The sequence below is a fragment of the Heliangelus exortis genome, chromosome 1 (assembly GCF_036169615.1).
Source record: "Heliangelus exortis chromosome 1, bHelExo1.hap1, whole genome shotgun sequence".
Taxonomy (NCBI): Eukaryota; Metazoa; Chordata; class Aves; order Apodiformes; family Trochilidae; genus Heliangelus; species Heliangelus exortis.
In genome coordinates, this window is record NC_092422.1 from 146,163,003 (window position 1) to 146,187,519 (window position 24,517).

Here is a 24,517-nt window from a genome sequence, read left to right on the forward strand (position 1 = left end):
AAGACAGTTTTTGTCATTTTTTCCATTTACTAAGATTGTGCTCAAAGACGGTGTGTAAGATTATCCATCAACCTGTGCCTTGTGTTATCCTTTACCCCAGGGCAGCATAAAAAGTTGCCAGTCAGATTTTTTTGAGAGCTTTATTCTTGCTCTCTGCTGGTGTAAGTAACAACATCAAGCACCTGGCCTTAGGCTTTATTATTTTACCTTACCCATAAGTGCTTTACACACAGATGGTGCTGTACAGTAATCACAGTTAACACCATTGCTAAGTCATTATCAGTTTACTGTCAGATTTACAGAGATTGCTGCTAAATTGCCAGAATGCAACTTCTTCAATAGATCAGAAATGGCAGCCTCCCAGCTTCGGGGTCCATGGATGTGTCTGTGACCTGAAACAGGACCTCATGTTCCCTCCTTGTACCTGGAACTGCTGAGTCCTTGTCCTCCTCTCTTACAGTCCAGCTCTCGCAGTACCCACTACGGTGCCTGGAGCCGCAGTGGGGCCTGGGGAAGCCGCCGCTCCAGCTGGAACAGCCTGGCCCGAGGACACAGCCTGAAGCACAAACCTCCCTCTGCTGAGCACGAATCCCTCCTGTCTGGTGAAAGGCAGAGGCCAGCAGATGGGGGGCCAGACAGAACAGAAAGGGTGTATCATCACCGCCGGACACTCTCCTTGGACACGAAAGGTTCCTGTGATCTGCTGGAGTTGCCTTCAGTCCCGTCTGGCCACAGAGTCACCTGTAAGCTGGGAGCAGCATCCGAGGCCAGTGAGCATCAGGACTGCAATGGCAAAATGCCCAGTATTGCCAAGGAGATCTTCCCAAAGATGAACAACCGCAAGGAACGGGGAGAGGATGATGAAGAGATAGATTATGTGAGTACTTGGTGGAGGGAACATGGAGTTAGGCTGCAGCCTAACTGGGCAACCCCAAATCCATCTGCAAGTTTCTCAAGCTTCAGTCTTCCTGCCTTGCTGATGGGAGAGTTTGCAAATGTGCTTTAAGTACAGGTAGAGGATGACATCGTATGCAGATGGGAACTTCTAGACCCAAACAAGTTCAAATCACAGTGTCAGGCTGCCTGTAAGTCATATTGATGGGTGGTGGGAGGAAGGCAGATGTGAGATGCATCCATAGTGCATCCAGTGATTTCTACAGTCTAGGAAAGGTCAGGCTGTGTGAGCAGCAAGAGCTTTGCATGGGGAACATCAGCAGATCAGAGCAGGAAGCACACACACAAGAGACTAAGCAAGTGAATTTTGTGTTGCCAGCCTGGAAGACCACAATGAGCAGATCAAAAGGTGGAAAAAGTTGAGGGAGGGTCAATAGAAATCTGAACAAACAAGCTGTATGAAATTATACCACCTCCGAGTCCAAATGCCAACAGGCCTTCCTGTCCTGACCTCTTGTTTAGCTGAGGTGGTGAAGAAACACTGACTGCATGTAACAGAGCCACTTCAGCAGCTCTAGGAAGGCATCCTGTACAACTTCCTACTCTAGAAAAGACATCATCTGCAGGTTAATTTGTTATGGTTTGGCAAGGGAAATAAAGGGACGTAGTTTATTGGTAGACTTGGCAGTGCTAGGTTAATGGCTGTGCTTGATCATCTTAAAGGCCTTTTCCAAAAAAAAAAAAAAATTATACCATTTAGGGAGGAAACGAGACATCAAGAGGTAAACTTCCTTTTCAGTGGCTTTTTCCTCTTGGAGTCCATTTCCTCATTTGGGGTCTTAAAAAAAGGCAGGTGGTTCATCTGGGGAACTGCAGGTAGTGGTGTTTTGGGATCAGATGTGGAAAGAAGAGGGCCTCTCTCAGGCAAGCAGGAAGGTAACCCATGGCACTTGTTTCTGCTGTATCCCTCCAGACCCTGTGCTTCCGGATCCGGAAGATGATGGAAGTCTATAAGCCAGACTGGTGCGAGTTACGGGAAGACTGGTCCATATATCTCTTCTCTCCACAAAACAGGTTTGTGCTGGTTTTGCTGTGTGAGGGTTGAGAAGATGGGGCACATTGTGTTGTCATGCTGGCCACATACCCTTATCTGCATGTTAGATTGCAACTTTAAGCTTTCCATCTGGGAATCTGTTTTGTCCCCTCTGTTTCCCCTTCTACAGCTGAACAACACTTCTCTTCCTTGATGCTGGAGATGAAAGGAAGGATAAGAATCCTAAATAGCTGATGTTACTTTCTGTCCCTTTGGAGCATCCCATTTTTCTTTTGTGTAACCATAAATATTTATAGCAAAGAAAAGCAAGGAATACTAACATTAATCCAGAAGGAGAAGGAATGTGTTATTAACAACTCTATAATACTGATATTTCCTCCCCTGACACCAGGACAGTCTCTCCATTTCATTTTCAATCCCAGTACCAATTTATCAGCAGTCACATCACACCTTATAGGGCAAAGTTAGAGTTGTTCTTGCCTGAAAAAGAAATTTGAGATAAATTCTTTCTGCTGGAGGGGTCTTTCCCCCAGGAGAAAATTTCCATGTACCCCAGCCAACAATATTCTCACCCATGTGCATCTCTCCTTGAAAAAAAGGGGGTCTCATTACAGATCATGAGGGAAAGCTCTGTCACCTAATGGGCATGGTGACTTTCAGAGTGGCCAAAAATGTAGTCCCCGTGACAGCCAACCTACTTGTATCTCCTCAGCTTTCAGCGTGTGGCATCTTAGCCACTGACAAAGTGTGAGTTTGTAAGAAAAACTGAAACTCAGCCTCTTTTCTACAGAGGAAGAGAGGGGCATCAGTGTCAATGATAGGAAAGCTGCTACATCAGAGCTCAGTTTTGGCCAGACCTCGTTGCTCTGTCTGTAGCTTCTAACTTTGCTCTGCCTTCAGGTGCCTTCTGGAACTCTCTTTCAGGTTTCGCCTCCTCTGCCAAACCATTATTGCTCACAGGCTCTTTGACTATGTTGTGTTGGCCTTCATCTTCCTGAACTGCATCACCATTGCCCTGGAGAGACCACAGATTGAACACAGAAGTATGGTGAGCGTCATTTCCTTCCACCTGCTTTTCAGCAAAGCCTCAGACAGAGGTTTATAGGTGTTCCTGGCACTGGTATGACCTCTAGAAGAAATTCAGCATTAAACACCAGCTCCTACTCATCTATTTAAATGTCCAGTTATTAATAATTCACATAGTGTGTGCTTCCCCTGCAGGGTCTTATTAAGGGACAACCCACTGTATTATCAAGTAATGCTATTTTCCTCTCTCTTAGAGAGCAAGAGAGTCCCCCAGGCATCTGCAGTTAAGAGATGACTGGCAAAAAGATCAGGGACTGGGAACTAAAAGATAGAAGTAACTTCCATTCTGTAGGAATGCCATGTCATCATTCACATATGCTGCTTTGGAGCTATCTTGGAGATGTCTCCAACTGGCAGGTGAAATTGCTTTTTCTGCCTATCTGCCTTAGCTAGTACCTCTTACAGTCCAGTGGCTGGTGTTCAGCAGCCTTTGGGAAGGAGTCCCAGGTCAGTGCAGCAGGTCAGGACTGAGCAGCACTGTCAGAACAGAGATAGAGCACCTTGAAGCCAGATTTGCAGGATGCATTGCAAATCCTATTCACAGTGCTCTTACAGAGCTGCATAGGATCCTCTCCCAGCTTGGCACAGTACTGAGCCAAGGTGTGTGAGCTAAAAGCATCCAAGCACTAACCTTTGCCAAAGACACCTCTTATTTCTCCAACTTTCAGATCAAGTCATCAGGATGCATTTAAGGACTTTTTTTTTTCTGTTTGTTTGTTTTTTTCTAGGAAAGGATCTTTCTCACTGTATCCAACTACATTTTCACAGCAATTTTTGTAGCTGAGATGACACTGAAGGTAAGTTATTGTGGAGGCAAACAATTCAGCCTTTTCCCAGTGTCAGAAACATGATTCATGTTTTTTCAGCATCCTTCTAAAATGTTTCCATCTTTTCATGTGCCAGTCCTTCCCTCTACCTTGGTAAAGGCAGATACCGCCTGGGGCTGAGTCCCCTCTTGTCAGGCATGGAGGGGATGTTTATCCTAAGCTTTAAATCCAAAAGGATCTTAGTATAATGGGAGGAATAATTGGCCTCCAAGTATCGATTTTGTAATGATGTCAAATGTCCATTCCCTTCCTCCTTGAGCAAGAATGGGGGAAATAACAATATGAATAACATGCTCTTAGTTGAGATAATTACTTATTAGGTGTCTAATTACTTTGTGACAATTGGGAAGTCTTGTTATTCCCCTCTTGTGAGTGGGAAGCAGTCCCAAAGCTGGGCAAAGACAGTCTCAAAACTGAGTGACGGAACTTACGCCCTCTAAAATTTATGCCTAAATTATGGCCGTGATTTGCAGGGTTCTCATTTCTCTCAGTGATGTCTGTAGCATCTGCTGGTGTTGAGAATTGCTGAGAATCAAACCCCAGCCCTTTAGGAACCAAAGTATGGGTTTTGGTGCTCTATTTTACTTCCCCAAGTCTCAAGTGGGAGACTTGCCCTGTGTCTGTAGTATGGCAGAGAAAGGTTTCCTCCACCTTCCCAATAGTGTTCTGTTGCTCTGGGAGGCAGAGATAAGGTGAAAAATCACCATGGCCCTATTATTTTTGGAGTTATGTGCTGCCACTTTCCCCCAAGACATTTTCCTTCATAGCATTCCAGGTGGAAAGATAATGAGATGACAGTGGAGTTGATATCTTTTTCCCATCCATCTCCCCAGCACATCTGCCCTCTACCAGACGACAAGGAGAGGAGCCATTTAGCCCTTCCTCTTCTCCCTTCTCTTGCAGGTTGTCTCTTTAGGTCTGTATTTTGGAGATCAGGCTTATCTCCGCAGCAGCTGGAACATTTTGGATGGCTTCTTGGTCTTCGTGTCTCTCATTGACATTGTGGTCTCGGTGGCCTCTGCTGGCGGCGCCAAAATCCTGGGGGTTCTGCGTGTCCTCCGCTTGCTGCGCACCTTACGTCCTCTCCGGTCAGAACCCCACTGAACCCTTCTCAACCCCTTATTCCCTCTGAGGATCACCCCCAGGGAGGGTCCCAGAATAATATCCTGCTGTGCCAGGTCATGTGTGGTCTTTGACAAACCATGAGCCACAGGGAGGCTCCCCTTAGCCACACGACTCTGGGCCTGGAGGTACCTCATTAGAAAACCAACCCATGGGAGAGAAGAGGCTTTTTCATTGAAGGAAAGTGATCCCCAATGATGGATCATTGCACAAGGAGAAAAGGGAATCTCTTGATGCTGAGAATGCTTAGCTTAGGTCAAACAGCCCCATCCTGTTCCTTCATCATTCCTGCCCTTCCTTCCCTTCCAGAGTCATCAGCCGAGCCCCTGGCCTGAAGCTGGTGGTGGAGACATTAATTTCTTCCCTCAAGCCCATAGGAAACATCGTCCTCATCTGCTGTGCTTTCTTCATCATCTTTGGCATCCTGGGTGTGCAGGTAGGGTTGTTACTGACCATTAAACAGGCCCCATGTCCTCACCCCTACCACGGGCACCTGTACCCCTTGGTACAGGCACAGGGAACCACACGGGAGGGACAGGGAAGACTGGAAACATTCTGCTGCTATCCTCTTCCATGAGCTGTCTCCCACCAGAATGTCCTTTGCAGCCTTTGGCAAAGACAGCCAAGTGCTCAGCAAGCTCAGATGTTATTGGATGTGCAAGACAGTAGGTAATGCTCACACCTGGTAAGAGTTAGATCAGGGTTTGGGTCAGTGATACAGGGAGAGCCCAGAGCTGGCATATCATACAGCTCTCTGTGCACTTTCATGTCACACCACAAGAGCAAAGCAGCTCAGTGCCTGTTTGCATGAATGCAGCCTCCAGTCAGCTCTGTTTCTCCCCCTTGCTCCACGCCCTAAATCCACCCACAACCTTCTTTTGTTTTTTTATTTTTTTATTTAAACCTCTTTATTTTCATCTGTTGCATTGAAGAGGAGCAAGGGTGTGGGTGTTACTTCCATCTCACAGAATGTGCTATACTTAGTCTGCTCTGATGCATCTGTACAAAAGCACAATCCAGTATCTTTCATATGGGGAAAGGAGCCTGGGCAGAAGAGCCACAGCAGTGCAGGTTTCCGATAAATAAATAAATAAATAAAACTGAGAAGCAGGAGGGTTTGGGTTTTTTCTGGTTCTCTACCACCACATTAGATCTTCTTTTCCTATCAGCTCTCTCAGTAACTGGGAAACAAGCAAGGGGGATTACCCTTGGAGACCAAACAAGATCTTGTTTCCTTTTAGGCTGGTGGCTCTAATTGTGCCCAGAAAGGCTGCCCTAATATCTATCAGATAGTGATGGCTTATGGCTACTCCTTGTCTGGAGCAATGGGGAAGGCTGAAACACCTGGTGTAGATTTATCAGGATGGCCCTGGATCCTCAGCAATGTGGGCCTGTACCATAAAGTTGTTGGCCCTCCCTTCCTGTCCTGCTCCACCTGACTTGCAGCCATGCAGCCTACTCACCATCTCAGGAGCTTCTGCTCATCCCAGGGAGCAGGGGGGGCTGTGGGGGGAAAGGGGCTGATGGGGTCACTCCCCTCCTGCAGCTCTTCAAGGGCAAGTTCTACCACTGCCTGGGAGTTGACATCAGGAACATCACCAACCGGTCTGATTGTGTGGCTGCCAACTACAAGTGGGTGCACCACAAGTATAACTTCGACAACCTAGGACAGGTGAGTGTGTCCACAACAGGTGAGTGTGCCTCCTCCTCTAAGTGCCCCTTCCTGGGGCACAGATGCAGTGCCTGGAAAGCCTGATCCCTGGGCCATGAGGGGTGATTATTTGACGTGGTTATCCATGCAGAAGCTGTGTCACTAGTGGGTTGGTACTCGTGTGATCCTTATGGGTTGTGGGAGAAAAAAAAGTGATGGCAGCAGATTTTCTTTTTCTTCCTGCCTCGAAGCAGATGTTCTTCACAACCTCTCTCCTTGGGTGGGTCTGGCTGAACATGGCTTCCTGTCCCCCGTCCTTCTCCATGGTAGAAGGAGCAGGTTTTGATGTGTGCAGAGGCACAGGCAGGAAGCGTATTTCAATGTTGTGTGTGTAAGAAAGTAAACCTACATTTTTTTCCCAACTTGCCAGATGCACCTGCTCCACACCTGCCTTGCTTTGTATGTTGCAGGCTCTGATGTCCCTCTTTGTTCTGGCTTCCAAGGATGGCTGGGTCAATATTATGTATAATGGACTAGATGCTGTGGCTGTTGACCAGCAGGTAAAAATACTTCTTTATGAAAGGACCTTTTTGACTTTTCTTGGGCTAGTGTGGTGGAAGTGTGCTGTGACATCCTGCTTCAGACACCTCCCTCAAACCACAGGTCCCTTCCAAGGCCCCTGTGAATCTTTTGCTCATCTAGTTGCAAGAGGTTAGGGTCATGCCTGCTGCAAAAAGGGAGCTTCAGCTATGGCCATGCAATTGGTTTCTCTAGTAATTCTCATGCTCTGCCTAGTTTAGATCACACAGTGGATCTTTATTTGTAATGATGGAGCAAGAACGCTGTGTACATTTCTGGGCAATCTGGCTCCCTACTGGCTCACAGGTGGTTGTTTCAATAACCTGTAAAGCAGGGACTGCTGGGCTACTGTCCCCTGCATGCCTGTTCTACTGCTAAGGCAATGACCTCAATAATGTCCTGGTGTAGGCATCTGCCATGGGCTGCAGCACCACAGGCCTGAACTTCAGTGATGATGTTCCGTTTACTTCTGTACCTCTGCACAAGATGCACTACTCTTGGCTTTTTGGGCCCTTTGTCAGGACATTCAGTCAAAGTCCGTGCCTCCTTTTTTTCTGAGCCTGGATGATTTTTCTATTCTTGTCTCATTGCCTTTTTGGTGGTGTGTGGATGTTTACTTCTCCTTGAGAGAAAGCTGTTCTTGGAACACCCATTTTATCACATACTGGTGTTGTACTCAGACTGCAGCTGGGGTTGTGCATGAATTGTGGGAGACTGTGCAAGACTTCAGCTCTTGTCTCCCACCTGCTCCACCAACCACCAGCTGATGCTGAAATCCAGTCAGCTAATCACACACTGCCTTGCCTGTAGCCCCAGCTCTTCCCCTCTTCCCAGCCCACTCCCCTGATTTCCATAACCCCTGCCCACATCCCCTGCAGTCAATCACGATGGCAAGTCCCACTCCCATCATTTCCATACCTCCACCAATCCAACTGATTAACCACCTCTGTTCTCCCCCCTCCTCCAGCCAGTGATCAACAACAACCCCTGGATGCTCCTCTACTTCATCTCCTTTCTCCTCATCGTCAGCTTTTTTGTGCTCAACATGTTTGTGGGGGTGGTGGTGGAGAACTTCCACAAGTGCCGGCAGCACCAGGAGGCTGAAGAGGCGCGGCGGCGGGAGGAGAAGCGCCTGCGCCGCTTGGAGAAGAAGCGAAGGAGTAAGGCACAGCCTAAGTGTTTGGTCTGTTCGTAGGCCAAGTTTTTTTGAGAAAAACCTTCTCCTCTTCTTTTTGGTTCCCAATGGACTCGTCTCCAAAATGCATTGCTTGTGGCTGTGCTCTCAGCCTTCTTCCCCACGCCACTGCCTTGTTGCTACGCACTTCATCAGGGTGGTCTGGGGAAAAGGGGTCTGCTGGGACTCCAGGGAAGCTGCTGGGGTTTTAGCACCCTGCTGCTCTGAAGATGACATGTACCAAAAATGCCCCCGTGCACCTGCTGGCGTGCACTCTTGACAAAGTATGTTCATGCACCAGTGCGCCTTCTGGGTTTGGGATTTTCCCACCTGGGCTTCCTACAACCTATCTGGTGTTTGGGGGAAGATCTGGACAGACCATCCTTTATGTTTAAGCAAAAATTTAGAGAAGAGGGAAGGAAAAAAATAATAAATTATGATCCCTGTGTTTTGTTCCTGGCTCTTTCCATCGATGTTGCAGTCTCACTCCTTAGGGTTCCAGATCCTCTGGGGTGAAGTAAGCCCTCTTCATGGTGTTTCCATCTTCTTCTGTATTACTTTTAGACAAAAGTTCCAAAAGCATACTTGCCCCTGGAAATCATCCCTACTACACGAGACTGATGGTTTTCTTCCATTCACAGCCTATGGACATGCTTTTCCTTCTTCTGCTCCAGTTTTTCCCTTTCTCCTGTGACACCCCAGGGCTTCTCCTGGTACCATCTGCTCCCTTTTATTATTTGTGATCTTAATTTGTTGAGGCATGAAATGCTGATTTAGCACCATCCTCACAAACATAGACTACCAGATTTTCTTTCCAGCATTCTTTTCCTTGTCTTCTTTTCTATTTCCCTCCCCCACTTCTACTTTCCTGTTTTAATTTTTTTTTAATTTTAACATTTTTTCCCTCCTTCCTATGTCCCTCATCTTTTATCTACCCTTTTCTGTTTGTCCTCTCTCCCACCATCATTCCCGTTTCACCTATCACCACTTTTATGCCTACTCCCTCCTCAATGTTTCTTACCCATTTCTCTCTTTCTTCCAATTTCCTCCTAACTCTGCCCATCTCCCTCTTTCCTCTGAAGAGGCTCAGCGTTTGCCGTACTATGCTACCTACTGCCCCATACGCCTCCTTATTCATTCGGTCTGCACCAGCCACTATCTGGACATCTTCATCACTTTCATCATCTGCCTCAACGTGGTCACGATGTCCTTGGAGCACTACAACCAACCTGTGGTGAGTGAGGTCATGGGGATAAGCCCTGCCTCTAGTCATTATGCTATTTTGCTACAGCTCTCTGATGACCACAGCCCACCAGAATAGGTAGGACACTTGAGTGTTGCTAAAAAAATACTGTTGAAGTGTTGCAAGTTACTGTACTAGGCAAAGTTGTGTGAAGAGTTTTGTATCTCTCCAGAGAGATCACCCCTACTCAGACATTAGTTATCCATTAAAATCAATAGAGATAAGGTACCTAAACAAGAGTTGGGCCCCTAGAAAGCACAGTGCAATTAAGTCTCTCTGCTATATATTATTAAGTGGGTATGTGGGTCACGCAAATTTAGCTTTCTTGTCTCTTTTGTGTAATGTTCTGGATTCTAACAGAAGGAATGATGGAAACAGCCGTGTCCTGGGAGCTTCAGGCTTTGCATCAGATTCCCAAAAATCAGTCCAATTCTCCTGCACTATGGCTTGAGCTGAGAAGACTGAGTGGCTGGTTGTGTGTCATGGGATGAGATGGGATGTCTTTCCTGAGCTGACTTTTTTGCAAAAGGGAAGCTGCAGAGGCAAAGTGTTGAGCAGAGTCTTTGTCAGCTGCAGAGGCTGGAGCCCAGCAATAGGCCTTGAAGGCCAAATAAGTTTTATACTTCAGTTGTTGCAGACCAGGTACCTCTCAGTGTTGCTGGCATAGGAAGACTACCTTCCTGATGAAAAAAATGTATGTTGTTCATGCCAAAGGAGATTTCTGCCTACATACATAGGCAAACCACTCATCATGACACCTGCCTGGTGGTATTTCTGTTTTCTGTTGAGAAGACCCTTGGTTGAGATGACTGCTCTGATGAAGCAGAGCAGATGCTCTCTAAGATAGCTCGATCTTTGATCAGGAACTGAACCTTTCTGTCCTCATTCAAATCCACTGCCAGTCTCCTCTGTTTCTTGCCCATCTTGCCAAGTTATCCACCTTTTATTATCTTACTTTTGATAGTGCCCAATTTCACTCTGCAGGAACTCTCAACCTTTGATTGTTATCATCACATCAGACCCTTGTTCCTAAACCCTTCTTTACTCCTCAGTTCCTTGCCCTGGAATGCAGGTCCAGCTTTGCCAGAGCACTTTAACCTCTTCCAGTATGAAGTGCTGCCAAATGGTGTCATGACATATGTCTACCCCAGATCAAAGCACAGAACAGTTTCCCCCCCCCATCAGAGATGATATGTATCCACAACTGGAGTAACCTTTGTGCCCCACTCCCAGTCAGTAGCTTTGCCAGTTCCACTAAGCTGGTGGCATCCAGGTGGCATGGGCTACTGGTGAAAGAGGAGGCTGATGGTACTTGGTGGATTCTTCTTGCAAGAGCTGCCTCCTCCCCATTATGTTGAACAGTGCAGGAGGAAGGAACAATAAGTGATCCTGAGAACAACATGGGGCAGAAGGGCCAGCTGATTGTTGACCTTAGTAGGGAGCCTTCATATTCAAGAAGGTTGGAAACATGGAGCAGTTTCCCCTCTTTCCAACAAATTTCTGGCACTCAGGAGAGTCCCATCCCATCCCCCTCAGGTTATGTAGTTGATGCTACTTTTGCCTCAAATTTTTTACCCTCTCTTTCTGCTGGCAGTCCCTGGAGACCGCTCTCAAGTACTGCAATTACCTGTTCACCACTGTCTTTGTGTTGGAGGCAGTCCTCAAGCTGGTGGCATTTGGTCTGCGGAGATTCTTCAAAGACAGGTGAGCAGAGGGTTGTGTCAGCTCTGGCTGTGACATTAGTGGGTTTGGGACGGAGCTCTTTCTGGAGCGTGAGGTGGTAGCAGCTCACTGACTGTCTCCTAGTTCTGCACATTCTGGACCTAGCTTCAACTTGCATGATCTGCAATGCCAAAGCGACAGAGCTGTCCAAAAACTGCCTCTTGGTTGGTATCTGCTGGTTGGGCTAGAAAGTGAGGGAGGTGGGGTTAGGGTCAACGTTTTTTTTCCTTGAGGCAAATTGGGAGCATGCTGAAGCACAATATGTATAACAAAAATGATTTGAGGTAGTAAGGTTATAAAAAGCTGAGCCCATTAGTCAAACCATGGTAGCATAGTAACACAGCTCCGTGCTTTCAGATCAGGCTGGCTTGCCTCTGGCTGCTCCAGGTGTGTGCAATGGGAATCTCTATTTGTCTGCAAAAACCCATATCCACTGACTCAGCATGGGGCTTTGGGTTCATACATAAGTAAATATTTAGGTTGAAGTGGAGCAATTGACTTTCTTTTCCAGGGAAATAGAAAAACTCCATCTTCTTTTATTCTCTTCAATTTTTCTTCTTAAGGTGGAACCAGCTCGATCTGGCCATTGTGCTGCTGTCTGTCATGGGCATCACGTTGGAAGAGATTGAAATCAATGCTGCTCTGCCAATTAACCCCACTATCATCCGGATCATGAGAGTCCTGCGCATCGCCCGGGGTGAGAGAGACACTGGCCAGAGGCAGGGGTGTGGGTGCCCGTGGAGTGGGACTTGGTGTCATGACTCACTGAGCAGTGGGACTTGGTGTCATGACTCACTGAGCAGTGGCAATAGAGTCATGGGCTCCCCTGCTTGTCCCTGGGAGGGAGGCAGGGTGTGTGACAAAGGACAGCCAAGAGACAAAGGCTTTCTGGCTTTCTTACATCAGGTGTTTATACGCAGTGGTTTTACCAGGAGGTGAAGGGATAGTAGGGTGAACAGATCATGGAAAAGCTGATTTTTTTCTGTTATTCTTTTGTGGGGAAAGCACAGCAGTGGTGTTTGGAGAAGGGGCCACCAAGCAGGTTGAAGTTTGCACAGGGACAAGACTGATTCTTTCTGAGGGTAGTCAAGGTGTGCCTCAGCAGATGAAGGCTTGAGGAAGAAAAAGTGATGGAAAATATGAAAAATTGGACCAAAGGAAGGATTGTCATACACACTGTTGGGAGAAAGAAGATTCTCTGCCAGACTGTCTAGGTGAGGCAGAAGAAGCCTGATAGGCAGGGGGACAGAAACAGAGTATTTAGTAAGGAGATGGACTGGAGAAGAAGGATCCACTGGAGTTGTACCATCAAAAGAAATGGGCAAAGAGAGAAGAGGGCTGAGGGGGACAGTTTTTCTAGGGAAGGGTGAGACAGGACATCTGTCTTGTGCTATTGCCATTAGTAAGTCACACAAAAGTTGGACCTCCTGAGCTGAGTCTGAGTGACACTTCTCTTGTGCTTGTTGTGGCAGTCCTGAAGCTACTGAAGATGGCCACAGGAATGCGGGCGCTGCTGGATACAGTTGTTCAAGCCCTACCACAGGTAAAACAAACTAGCTACCTAAGACTCCTTTTCTGCACCCTTTTTCCAACAGGTTGATTCTTGTGGAGTCTCAGAGGTGCCTAGTGTGTTGTGCAGGCAGCTGCCTGAAGGTGATATCCAACTTTTCATGTCAGTTATGAGGGTATAGCTCTTCTCAGACAGGTGTTGCCCAAGTTTTCACATAAGTCATGGAGGTTCAGCTCACCTCATGGGTGAATGAAATAAGGCTTGATTCCTGGGTAAGGGCAGATTTCTTCACATCCTGCCTATTTAGTGTCTACCACCTGCAGCTATTTCCTTGTTCCTCTTTCCCTTCTTCATAAGAAGGAGGAGAGTGACAGGCAGCCATTTCAGGAGGAAAAGATGTCTTTGCATTTCAGCCCCTCTCAGCATGCCCCAGTGTGCTCCCTTTCCTGACCCCCCTCTTTCATTCACACTCATTGCTCCTTTTCTTAGCTGGTGCCACCTCCTTCCTACCTTCTTTTTTTCTTTTCTCCTCCTGGATCCCTTTGTGTTTCTGAGCCTCTCATGGATGAGAAGCAGTGACATGCTCTGTTGTGGCTCTCACAGCCGGCAGTGAAGTGTCTACTGCAAGACAGCTAGACAGAAGGATTTCATGAGCTGTGAGCAGCAGCTGTTCCCAAATGAGATGCTGACATGGTGCTTTACACAACCATCAGGCCCACTGTGAGGATCCTTTCTGATGAATTGCAGCCAGGGAGACTGGTCCCCTTCCCTTTGGATCCTCCAGAGAATATTGTTAAGCAAGGAGCAATGGCACCAAGTAGTTCTGCTGATCATATATCAGACCATTCCCTTGGCAGACCCCAGGCAGGCAACTACCTTGCATGATAGCAAAATGCAGGGGCATTTGTCAGTTGATTTATCAGCTAATGTGCCTGTCTCACTGAGTGATGCAGAGCTCAGAATCAATCTGAAAACAGCATGAGTAGTTACCCAAGGAGTTTACTTTTGATGTTGGTGACAGTAAATGTCAATCTGAATTATTAGAGGAATCTCATGGCACAGAAGTAAGGGGGAAGCACTGCGGTGTCTCCTGGATCTTGTGTGATCTCCCATGCTTTTCATTATATAATAATAATTTGTTTTTTTTAAAATAGTAATAGTATAATTTATATGTAGCATATATAACAATATTGTCATCCAGAATAGCTGGGAGCTGGGAAACACTGGATGATGGAAAGACAGGAGATTAAGAATGTTCTTACAGCAGGCAGCTTTGGGCCGGTAACTTTTATTAGTTCTGTCCCTGCTGCCTGAAGCTGATTCAGTGAATCTTCTTTGCACCTTGCCCTTTTCCTTTCCAGAAGCCACAATAGCTGATTTGAGCAGGCAGGGAACTGGAATGGAGCAGCTCTCCAGATCCAGCATCTGCGTGTCTGTGGCATGTTTGTTCTGCAACACAGATAAATGCAACACAGTTATCAACAGCTGGCTGACAAAGAAACTCTCAGTAAGAGGACTCTGCAGTGTATTTGCACTTACATGGTCTGACTCAACTTCTACCCCTAGAATATAGAGAATAAATAGCAGAGGTGGAAATGTTCATATCTCTGTCATGTAGATGGAGAAACTGAGTCATTAGTGAAGCGTTTTGCCCAGGAAAGCAAAAGGCATAGCTGGGATTTCAGTTCAAGACTCTGAGCCCTGTTGTCTGGTTCCAACCACAAACCACAAGTATATTCTTCTATAATTTATAAATTCTGACTTTTCTCTCTCACATTCACCTACGTATCCTTTGCTAAGATGATAATGCAGGTCTTTTGGAGGTCATTAATATCTGCCACAAAACCCTCACAAGCAGATGTTTAAAGGTTTGGTCTCTAGGTTTTCCCTGGAAGGTAATATCAGTAGTGCTTAATCCTTGCAGCATTAAATCCTGTGATCAATTAGGTTCCTCTTGATTGTCTTTTGCTTCCCTCTCTAACAGGTTTGGTTTCTTTTCATAAAGTTATAAAACAGAGGGATGAAAAAAATCACTCCATAGTTAAAGTTGTTGAAAAATCATCACTTAAAGCAGGGCTAAAATCTCCTAGTTCCACTGTTAAAAGATTAAATTTAGTCTCCATATTTTATACCCTGAGTCTTCAGGGGACGATTGAATTATCTGTAACATTATTCTCCAAGATTTATTGGCTTTGCCAAAAGAAGCCATTTAAAATAAGATGTCCTTTCCCTTTCGCTTTTTCTGCTTCTCAACCTTTCTCTTTATGTTCCCAGAGCACAGACTCACATCAGGGAGTTTCCCATAGTATATAAGGCATCTCCAGTTGTCCTGTCTCAATTCCCTTCCTGTCTTTGTTACCCTGCAACAATTCTTAATACAGCATAGAGCCTGAATTTTAAAGAGCCCTTTGGAACTTAGTTCTTAGCTAAGTTTTAGTAAGTTCTTTTTCTTAATGCCCTATAGACACAGACAAAGTGTGTGTTTGGAGCATTTGCTATGGTCGTATCCAATTTAGTCATCAGAAATGTAATGTAGGGAGCCAGGATCTGGAAGCCCAGGAGAGGTGGGTGTGCTGAATCTTTTACTTCTCTCCTGAATTTGGATGGCACAGCAGTTGCAATGACTAAATTTAACTTCTGAAGTGGATGATCCTAACAGAGACCCAGTGACCACATGCATTCAGACCAGACACTGCTCAGTTCCTTAACAACATCCAAAAACCAATTAGGTCCTTAATTTCTTCCTGCCTTCGCTTGCTCCACAAACAGTGTACTAACAATTATGGACATTTTTGGTTACTGTTCACCCTGCTTCTTCCAAAACATCCACCTGCTCTTCTCACATATCCTAGCTGCCCCACATTCTGGAAGGAGGAAATTCAGAGGCAAACAGTGATTTGGAAGAGTGAGGACTTGGAGTCAGTGCCCATATTGCTCATGGCACTGTTGCCTTCATACACCATGATGCAGCAATCCTGATACTGGAGTCGGGGGGAGAGGGTCCCAACAGCACTGCTGGTGGCCCAGAAATGAGGCTTTGACTCATTATTAATGATGTTCAAAGGAAGCTCTGCTTTTCCTCTTAGCTCCTTCATGGTGTCCTCTCCTCTCCTCCTTCATTCTACACATTTCAAGACAGCCTCTTTTGCCTTCTTCCTTCTTGCCAGTTCTGCTTTAACCTTCACGTGTGGCTGCAGGTTGCCTCACCATGCTTCCACCTGGCTTGTGACAGGACCTGGTACACCTATGTCCCTTTCTTTTTGGAGCACTGCTGTTGTGCTCTTCACATGAACATTGCTTCAAGGAGTTTGGGCAGTTTGGTGAGGCATATAGCCCTGCAGGACATGTCTCCGTGCTGTAATCCATAGTTTGTCCTTTGCCCTGCAAAACTGGAGTCACCTTCTGTGCCCCAGCTCCCATACGCTTGTCTTCACCTGGCCCAGAAACTGCACACTTCAGTCTGCCCTGGACAGAGCTTGTGCTGGAGTGGTGGCAATTGGGAAAAGAGCATTTTTCAAGTCCAGCTGCAGCTGGTTCCATCACTGGTGATTTCCCAAGTATTGAAAATTGCTTGGCTGCATTTGCTCACTGGGAATTTGCTGCTGTTCTCTTCAGAAACACTTTCCTGTACAGATGAAATTGGCTTTGGGGTAGACTGACCATGCCATTTGCTTTCAGGTGGGAAACCTTGGACTGCTTTTTATGCTCCTCTTTTTCATCTACGCTGCTCTAGGAGTGGAGCTGTTTGGAAAATTAGGTAAGTCTCAAGCAGACCATGCTCCAGTATGAGCTACAGATAGGCTGGGAAGCTGAGGTTTCTCAAAATCAGTACTCATTCAATAAAGGGACTGAAATACTTGGTGGCCTTTATTCTCCCTTATGCATAATTGATACAAGTTGAGCTTCCCTCTAAATCATCACTGTACTAACAGCCTAACAAAATAAAAGCAGTATCTGGTTTCTTTTTCATTCTTAAACATCTGCTTTTCCTGCCCCACCTACCTTGACATTGCCTTCAAGCTTACAGGAAAATCTCTGGGCAGGATTATTTATTTCTCTTGTAATGGAACATTAATCAAGAAGAAAAGCAGCACAATAACATGTTGGGAGGATACCCTTGAGCAACTGAGTTACACTGCCTCAATTCCCAGGGCTGCACCAGCAGGGATTTTTCTGTATTGCTGGGCAACAGCCAGCTTTTGGACAGGGTGTTGAGGCTATTACTTGGGGTCTCCATGCTGTGTGAAGCCTGAAGTCCCTTTCCCCAGTTTCAGCTGTGGATCTGAGGGCCAGCAGTGTGACTTCCCCTGATAACTGTGATCCCCTTCCTTTCAGTGTGCAATGAAGAGAACCCCTGCGAGGGCATGAGCCGCCACGCCACCTTTGAGAACTTTGGGATGGCCTTCCTCACGCTCTTCCAGGTGTCCACAGGTGACAACTGGAATGGGATCATGAAGGTAACTGGGCCTTGGGAATGTGGATGTCTTCACTGTGGGAAAGGAGAAATTCTGATGAGTGCTCTGCTCAGTAATGCTTGGGCTAGAATACTGAAGGAGCTCAGAAGCTGAGTTGCCAGAATCTCCCTGCCCACCATGGTAACTCAGATCTTGGGCTCATCTAGTCCTATAGAGATCTGACTGAGAAAAGCGCAAATTGTCCTTGGGAGGGACAAGAAGGCTGTCCAGGCTAAGAGGAAATATCCACTGTCGTAAGGCCTGTCATCAAAGCTGAATATAGGTGCATTGGATATGGCACCCATCTGCAGACCTACCAGGCAATCAAAAATAAATACTTCCTTCCTCTTGAGGACAAGGAGAGGGGAAATTCTTTGGTGCTTTTGAGTTTGGATGGGAGAAAGCAGTACCAGACTGCTCAATTTTGTTCTTGCTCACACGTGTGTGGTTACAATTGCAGCAACATAAGATAGTCTGCAAGTAGTTTGCTCTGTACACCCATGGATATATTTGCTCTGTAGCAGAGAGCGTGTGATCGTATAGTGTCCTTGATTCTTTGAGGACATCATAGTCCCAGAGGGTGTGGGGTGATAGAAACATTTGCCCTGTTTTTTATGTTGTCATCAGTGGTTTTTGACAGAAAGAGCAGCCAACCTTGTATTCTTACTTTAGTCCTTCCTTCCTTCCATCATTCCCTCTCAAACCCAACTTCCTCTCAAGGATACCTTGCGTGACTGCAGCCACGATGACCGGAGCTGCCTCAGCAACCTGCAGTTCATCTCCCCACTGTACTTTGTCAGCTTTGTGCTCACAGCCCAGTTTGTCCTCATCAATGTGGTGGTAGCTGTGCTCATGAAACATCTTGATGACAGCAACAAGGAAGCCCAGGAGGATGCAGAGATGGATGCAGAGATTGAACTGGAAATTGCACATGGGCTGTGCTCCCGGAAGTCCGGCTCCTCGAATTCAAGGCGGGGAAAAGGAGCAGGAATGGGAGGAGGTGGTGGTAGAACAGATCCTGAAGGACGTCTGTGCATGAGATGTTATTCTCCAGCACAGGTGAGTACACCTTTGAACTTACCAACCAGACTGCAGCAAGTAGCTGTGGGGAGAAGCTGGGCAGCCTAGATGACAGAGGGCTTCGCTGTAGCACATAGATTCTTCCACCTCAAGGTGAGAGATTTGCTTTCAGAGGGAGACTTGTGAGTTGGTAGCATTGTGAGGGGACAAGGCTGTGATAGCAGTGGGTCCTGGTCATTGTCATCATGGTGTAGCAGAAGGCCAGCAGAGGAGGGATGGAGCAGATCAGCTAAAGGTGCGTTAGGAACAAATTTGAGAGGGGAGCTCAGGAGAATAGAGCAGGAGAAATGGCAGATCAAGAGTGAGGCTTTCCAGCAGAGCTGGAAGAGAGGCCTGAGCAGTGCCACGGTGCACTGATAGTGAGTGAAAACAGTCCCTCCTTCTTGTTTTATTTAATTTTTTTCTTTTGCACTGAACTCTGGCACATTTTCCACACCGTAAGGAGCAAATGCTCCCCCGGTGACCCTGTGCAGGTACCTGCAGAACAAGGTGCTGCTCCAGATGAGTCAGGGTGGAAAACCCAACCCCAAATTCACATGAAACGTTGAAGCAAAAAAACTCGACATTCTTAAAATGATCTCTCCCATCCTCCCCCCTTTCTTGTCCCCTAGGAGAACTTATGGCTGGACAGTGTCTCTTTAATTATTAAGGACTCCTTCGACGGGGAGTTAATGATCATCGATAACCTATCGGGCTCCGTCTTCCATCATTACTCCTCGCCGGCCATGTGCGAGAAGTGTAACCATGACAAGCAAGAGGTAACCTGCGTACGAGGATGCGTGAGGGGACTGTCCCCCCAAGACCTGTACACCCACATGCCCGCAGGTCATCTGATGTGTGCTCCTGGCTGTAGGTTATGTAGACAGAGAGCTCATTGACCTGTTTTTGTCATCTGTCCCATATTGCTGATACTGCCTCTAGTACAGGCCTGCCCTTCTTAGGCACAGGGAGATGTGTGAAGTGGTGGAAAGGTGAGATGTGCCAGGACACAGGTCAGGAAGGACTGAATGAGCTGCAGAGAAATTAATATGAAGGTGTCCTGGCAGCTCTTGTGTTCACTTCTGTAAGAAAAGCAGAGATTCAAGCTCATGTGGTACAGAGGACCCAAAGGGTCTTACCCCAGTGACTGCACTCAGGGCAATACAGTGGCAGATTTAAACATGTTTTTTGTCTTAATTTTAAATATGTGCTTGTTTTTTCCCTGTTGAGGCTGATGAATTAAGCACATGCTTTAGTGCCTTGTTGAACAGAGTCACAGTCTGTGAGTGAGAATTGGTTTGTGGTGAAAAAGAGTCAATTAATTTAAGCAAAAAAAAAAAATTAAAATGGGCCCACTGAGCAAGTTTGAGAGTCTTTTTTCTTATGTAGAACCTGCTAGCTGACAAATGGGTTGCTGCTAAGAGCAGGACACCAAATGGCTTAGACTTGTGCTTCTAAGGCTAGAAGATGTTTTGGAAAATCACTTTCTAATCAGTCTTTTCATCTTGTGAAACTTCAGGAGCAAAGTAGTCTGTGAGAAATCAGTTGAGCAGAAGAATTGATTTTGTTTCTGAAATAATTTTATTGTATTTAAGTGCTATGATTGTGGTCAGGCTTGTAACAGTAGCATGGCTCATCTGCCAGTGCATCAGTGGCAATCTTCACCATTTCCTTCCCTGTAACTCACTTTCTATGTTGCTATTGCTTACAAGGGAACCAGGAAACTTGGGAAGAGAGCTCCTATTAGCAGATTACTTTATCCATGTTTGATGTTTGGAGAAATCAGTATTTTGTTTGGCTTCAGGTATCTAGTTCTGATGCTTTAAATTTTTTTCAGCCTTTCAGATATCTTCTTGTCCCCATAGCTTCCCTTTGAAAGTATCAAAATGCAAACATTGCTGCAGTTTATCGGTATTGCAGCACTTCACAAACAGATGCTGCATCAATGCAGCTAAATAACTAGTTTTAAACTGTCTGGGATTTCCACTGCTTTACCTAAGTCCTCATATCCAGCAGTCCATGCTCAGCCTCCTCAGAAAATCTGGTTTTCTAGGGCATTCCAGAATAATTACCCCTAAATTAAGGAATCTGCAGCTAGTTTGCTGCATTTGAAAACCTTCCAGATCATCTTCAGTATCCTGCCCAGGAATGAGGACAACAGCAAAGTTTCTTACCTTCCCAGCAAAGAAACTGGACAGCAACATCTTCACCTGCAACCCACAGCCATGGCACAACTAAAGAATTACTCTTAATTCATAATTCCTTATGGCTGTTATAGAGCCATAAATTGTTCTTAAAAATGGATATTTCAATAAATCTAAAATGTGGAAGTGAAAATAAATTATCCATATATGCAGGAGTAACTTTAGTAGTAAAATGCAAATATTTTATTTCTGATCTTATGAACCAAAACATAGCTCAGGATTTTAGGTTGCTCATGACCTCTTCGTATTTCATAGTATAAAAAACATTGAGAAAGTTCCAATAGGAGACCACTGCATGGAGTCACAGCTAGGCCTGTCTCAGCACTAACACCAGCAATGCACACACTCATTAAACTCTGGCACATCAACATAACTGAATGTGCATTGTACACACACACAGAATTGTAGTGTCTCAGAAGCTATCCACAGCAAGATATATACACAAAACAGTTTTTATCTAGTCCTACTCAATATCTGTTTGTTCCAACAAAATAGTATGCTTGCTGCCCATCAGATCACCCCTTACTCTGCCCTTGTGACAAAAATCACACATTAGTCAAAAATGTTCACTCCCATTTCATTTGTAGTTTAATCCCTCAAGTTGCTGAGTAGATAGACACAACACTTAAACATATGATTCAAGTTATTAATATGTGCTAAACTTTTTGTTGCATTGAGTAGAAGTGCTCGGCACCTTTCCCAGTTAAGCTGCTGGCATCTTATTTTGAAACCAGTAATTTGTGCAATTAAGGATTTTTGTAATCATGGCACTGTTTTTAAAGATATATCTGCAACTAGTTATATTCTAAGAGATACATATGCATGGCTCAATGTCTCAGGTGGATGTCCATGGCAGTTTTCATGGATACTGCTCTTAGGCAACAGCTCCTTCTCCCCCCTACTGTAATTTTTTTAATTACCCCTCTTTAGTCACAAGATTTTTTAAATATTCTGCAGTAATGGAAGTAATGGAAAAGAAACTTTTTTTCTTTTTTTCATACTCCTAACCTCTTCTCTTGTCATCTCTATCCTTTTCTGCTCTTGGGATGGTTGTCAGTTGGATAACTGTGTGTTGGTGGCTGAGAGTGTGTTTAGTCAGTGCAAGGAGTTTGCCAGTGAGCAGCAGTGAACTGTGTTTCCAGATATGGAGCATATCTATTCATGACTTTATTGACTATGTTTTTTGTGTAGACCCCAACATGGCCAGAATTGGTGAGGAAGTGGTTCAGTGAAGAACAGACTATTTTGGCTTTTGCTGAAACCCTTTTTTTGTGGATGGAGAAGGTAGTGGCAGGTGTTACCACATTTCATGCTTGTGCATCTACAAGCACAGCTGGTATAACAAGCACTTAGGCAAGTAATGGATGAGTACACACATGAAGTGGGACTGAGTGCAGACTATAGTTCTTCACAAAAGTAGTTGCTCAGTGGTGGCTGTTTACCATGCTCAACACAACTTCATTGTGGGTTCTCTGGTGCATCGGCACTCTGATCAGCACTTGTTGGTTTGGGGCTGTCTTTGTGGTTGAATGGCACCACGTTCCAGTGCCAGTATAATATCCCAAACCAAGGTGTCATTTATGCCCTTTATTAAAGTCCAGCTCTAGTTTTCCATCCTGTTTATTCAAAGTGTGTTACCCCTTTCATGGAGTCCTCTTCCAGTCTCTGCTGTTTGCATAAGCCACCAAACTCCCGGTTCGAAGGAGTCATCTCTACAAATGTTCTACCTGCTCTTACAGCACAAAAGCTGTACCTGCCTCTTACAAACACTGGGGAGAACTAGATAAATGTCCAGGAAGCAATCTCTTCTGCCTGAGACAACCTAGAATATAATTCTTGAGTCAGGTGGTGGGAACTGGAGGGACTCTAGAGACCAATGATGGAAAGCCAAGAACAGGACAGAGGGAGAGCAGCTACTTAGGCTCCTAGAAGAAGGAGGTGGTTTTCAGGCATTGTGGGAAAAAGATGTCAGGCAGAGAGGAAATGAAAGCTTAGAGGAAAGAGGATGGGAGAGGGGCCTATGTAGTACAAAACAAGCCAAAAAATGAAGCAAGGTCAGGAATGGGGTTGGAGTGGAGCTGAGGCTCAAGGATGGGAAAGATGCAGTGGTCAGGCTTGGTCTCAGAAATCAAGAGAGCACAAATATGGGTGGGCAGGAGGAGTGAGTTTAGGGATGGAGAGCAGGATGGAAGATGGCATTATCTGAGGTCTTGGGTAGGTTAGAGATGAGGGAAGAGGGAAGCTGAAGGGAAACAGGGTTTCAGTGATGAAGGTAAGAGAAAATGAAAAGCATGATACTGGCATGGACTGCAAGAGGCATGACTATCCCTGGAATGAAAGTCCCTTCCCATTTAAACAGGGCTGTCTGTGGTGCCGTCAGAGAGAGGGCTCCCCTCCTCATCCTTCAGCAGAGCAAACTGCCTTGTTGCTGGCCTGAAAGAGCCCTCTCCCTTCCTGGCTTTACTTGCAGGGCCTTGTGCCACCCATATCACTGGGAGAGATTCAGGACTGCTTCCTCCAGTTCTGGCACTAAAGGATCATGGACTGGTGGTGAGCTGCTTGCAGATCCATGTGTTCAACTTTGCTTAAAAACTGTGTTCTCCTGCCCAGCCCAGGTCTGGGTTAGGCAATACCTAATGTATGCAAGGAATATAACTTAAAATTGACCTCAGATCTCCAGGCTCTCACTTACCTGTCATAAACAGTGTGACTGCTTGAAATGTGGGCACCAGGCATGACCAGTGACAGTTCCTTTCCTTTCCTGCAGGTCCAGCTAGCTGAAATGGAAGCATTATCCCTCAACTCAGACAAGTCCTCTTCCATCCTTCTAGGCGATGAGTCAGATAATCGAAACACTTCTCAACTGAGTCCTGAGGAAATCAAGGTTAGCCCCAGGTGGTCATGGGCATGTTGCACCATCCACTGAATTTCTGTTCCTGCTCATTTGGAGTGCTCTGTATTTGTTCACATATATGTCTCTGCTGGGCTGTATAAATTGTGCACTTTTCAAGTGCTTCACCATAGAAGCATATCTTGGAGAATGATTTGAGGAGAACAAAAAGATGTATGTTTCTGAAAGTTCTCCTCAGTACCGTCAGTAAGTTCCTGTGAATGAGCCTAAATTTAAGGGATTTGGGCTAGAAGCTTAAGCATCTCTTAGCTAGCTTGAAGGTATATTCAGAATATTCAGGTATGACGGTATATTCGGCCCTTCTTTGTGAGGCTTTGAAAAGCCTACTCTGTCATCTGCCATTAAATTTCAAGAGGCTTTGTCCTCATTTATGTTTTCCAGCAGGGTGGCCAGGACAACCCTGACTCCACTGGGGTAGGAGATCTGGAGGAATGTCTGCTCCCAATATCCAGTGCAGATGGCTCTACAAATCCAGACAGTTACCTGTGTGAAATGGAGAAAACTCCTTTCAACTCAGTCCAGTCTTGGCTAAAGCATGAAAGTACAAAAGGTGAGCATGGCTCCCATCGTTTTCCAGTTTTGCTGAAAGTGTGGGTTGGTTCAGCTCATCTGCCTTTCTCCTGCCTTCCCACTGCCAGGAATGGAGTTAATCTGATGTGGACTTACACTAACCAAGAATTCTCTCTCAGTTTGCCAGTCTTTGGGAATAGAGTGAAGAGTGTCTCTTTCTTTTGCTGCATACTCCTTTAGGCTTGCTTGTGTGGAAGAGCTTCAGGGAACACCTAACACATCTGCCCTTGATAGATATGCTCCAGTCCTGCTGTTGAGCACACTCTGGACTCTTTTGGGCCCTCAGGTTTCCCAAACCACCAGTTTAATTACCTCCCTTCGTTCCTTGCCTTGCAGGATCTGGGATGAAAATCATCTGGCAGTGATGTGTAGTTGATATGTAAGCTGGGCTTACAGCTCAGCATCTCTTCAAGAGCAGCAGTGAGAGAAGCAAGCTGGGATGTTGCTGTATAGCTCT

General features: G+C 45.8%; 1 protein-coding gene across 1 annotated transcript in view; it reads left to right on the forward strand.

The window, feature by feature from the left end:
• The window catches only part of CACNA1I (calcium voltage-gated channel subunit alpha1 I), a 91,811-nt gene that overhangs the window by 62,043 nt on the left and 5,251 nt on the right, over window positions 1-24,517 (forward strand). Inside the window, exons 15-33 of the mRNA XM_071731255.1 lie at window positions 461-877; window positions 1,868-1,968; window positions 2,873-2,996; window positions 3,763-3,831; window positions 4,765-4,949; window positions 5,293-5,419; window positions 6,530-6,655; window positions 7,105-7,194; window positions 8,181-8,373; window positions 9,470-9,621; window positions 11,225-11,334; window positions 11,916-12,049; window positions 12,825-12,895; window positions 16,541-16,619; window positions 17,198-17,319; window positions 18,037-18,375; window positions 19,008-19,154; window positions 23,347-23,463; window positions 23,872-24,040. Coding sequence (XP_071587356.1) covers window positions 461-877; window positions 1,868-1,968; window positions 2,873-2,996; window positions 3,763-3,831; window positions 4,765-4,949; window positions 5,293-5,419; window positions 6,530-6,655; window positions 7,105-7,194; window positions 8,181-8,373; window positions 9,470-9,621; window positions 11,225-11,334; window positions 11,916-12,049; window positions 12,825-12,895; window positions 16,541-16,619; window positions 17,198-17,319; window positions 18,037-18,375; window positions 19,008-19,154; window positions 23,347-23,463; window positions 23,872-24,040 — 2,872 coding nt within the window. The remainder of the gene's footprint in view (window positions 1-460; window positions 878-1,867; window positions 1,969-2,872; window positions 2,997-3,762; window positions 3,832-4,764; window positions 4,950-5,292; window positions 5,420-6,529; window positions 6,656-7,104; window positions 7,195-8,180; window positions 8,374-9,469; window positions 9,622-11,224; window positions 11,335-11,915; window positions 12,050-12,824; window positions 12,896-16,540; window positions 16,620-17,197; window positions 17,320-18,036; window positions 18,376-19,007; window positions 19,155-23,346; window positions 23,464-23,871; window positions 24,041-24,517) is intronic.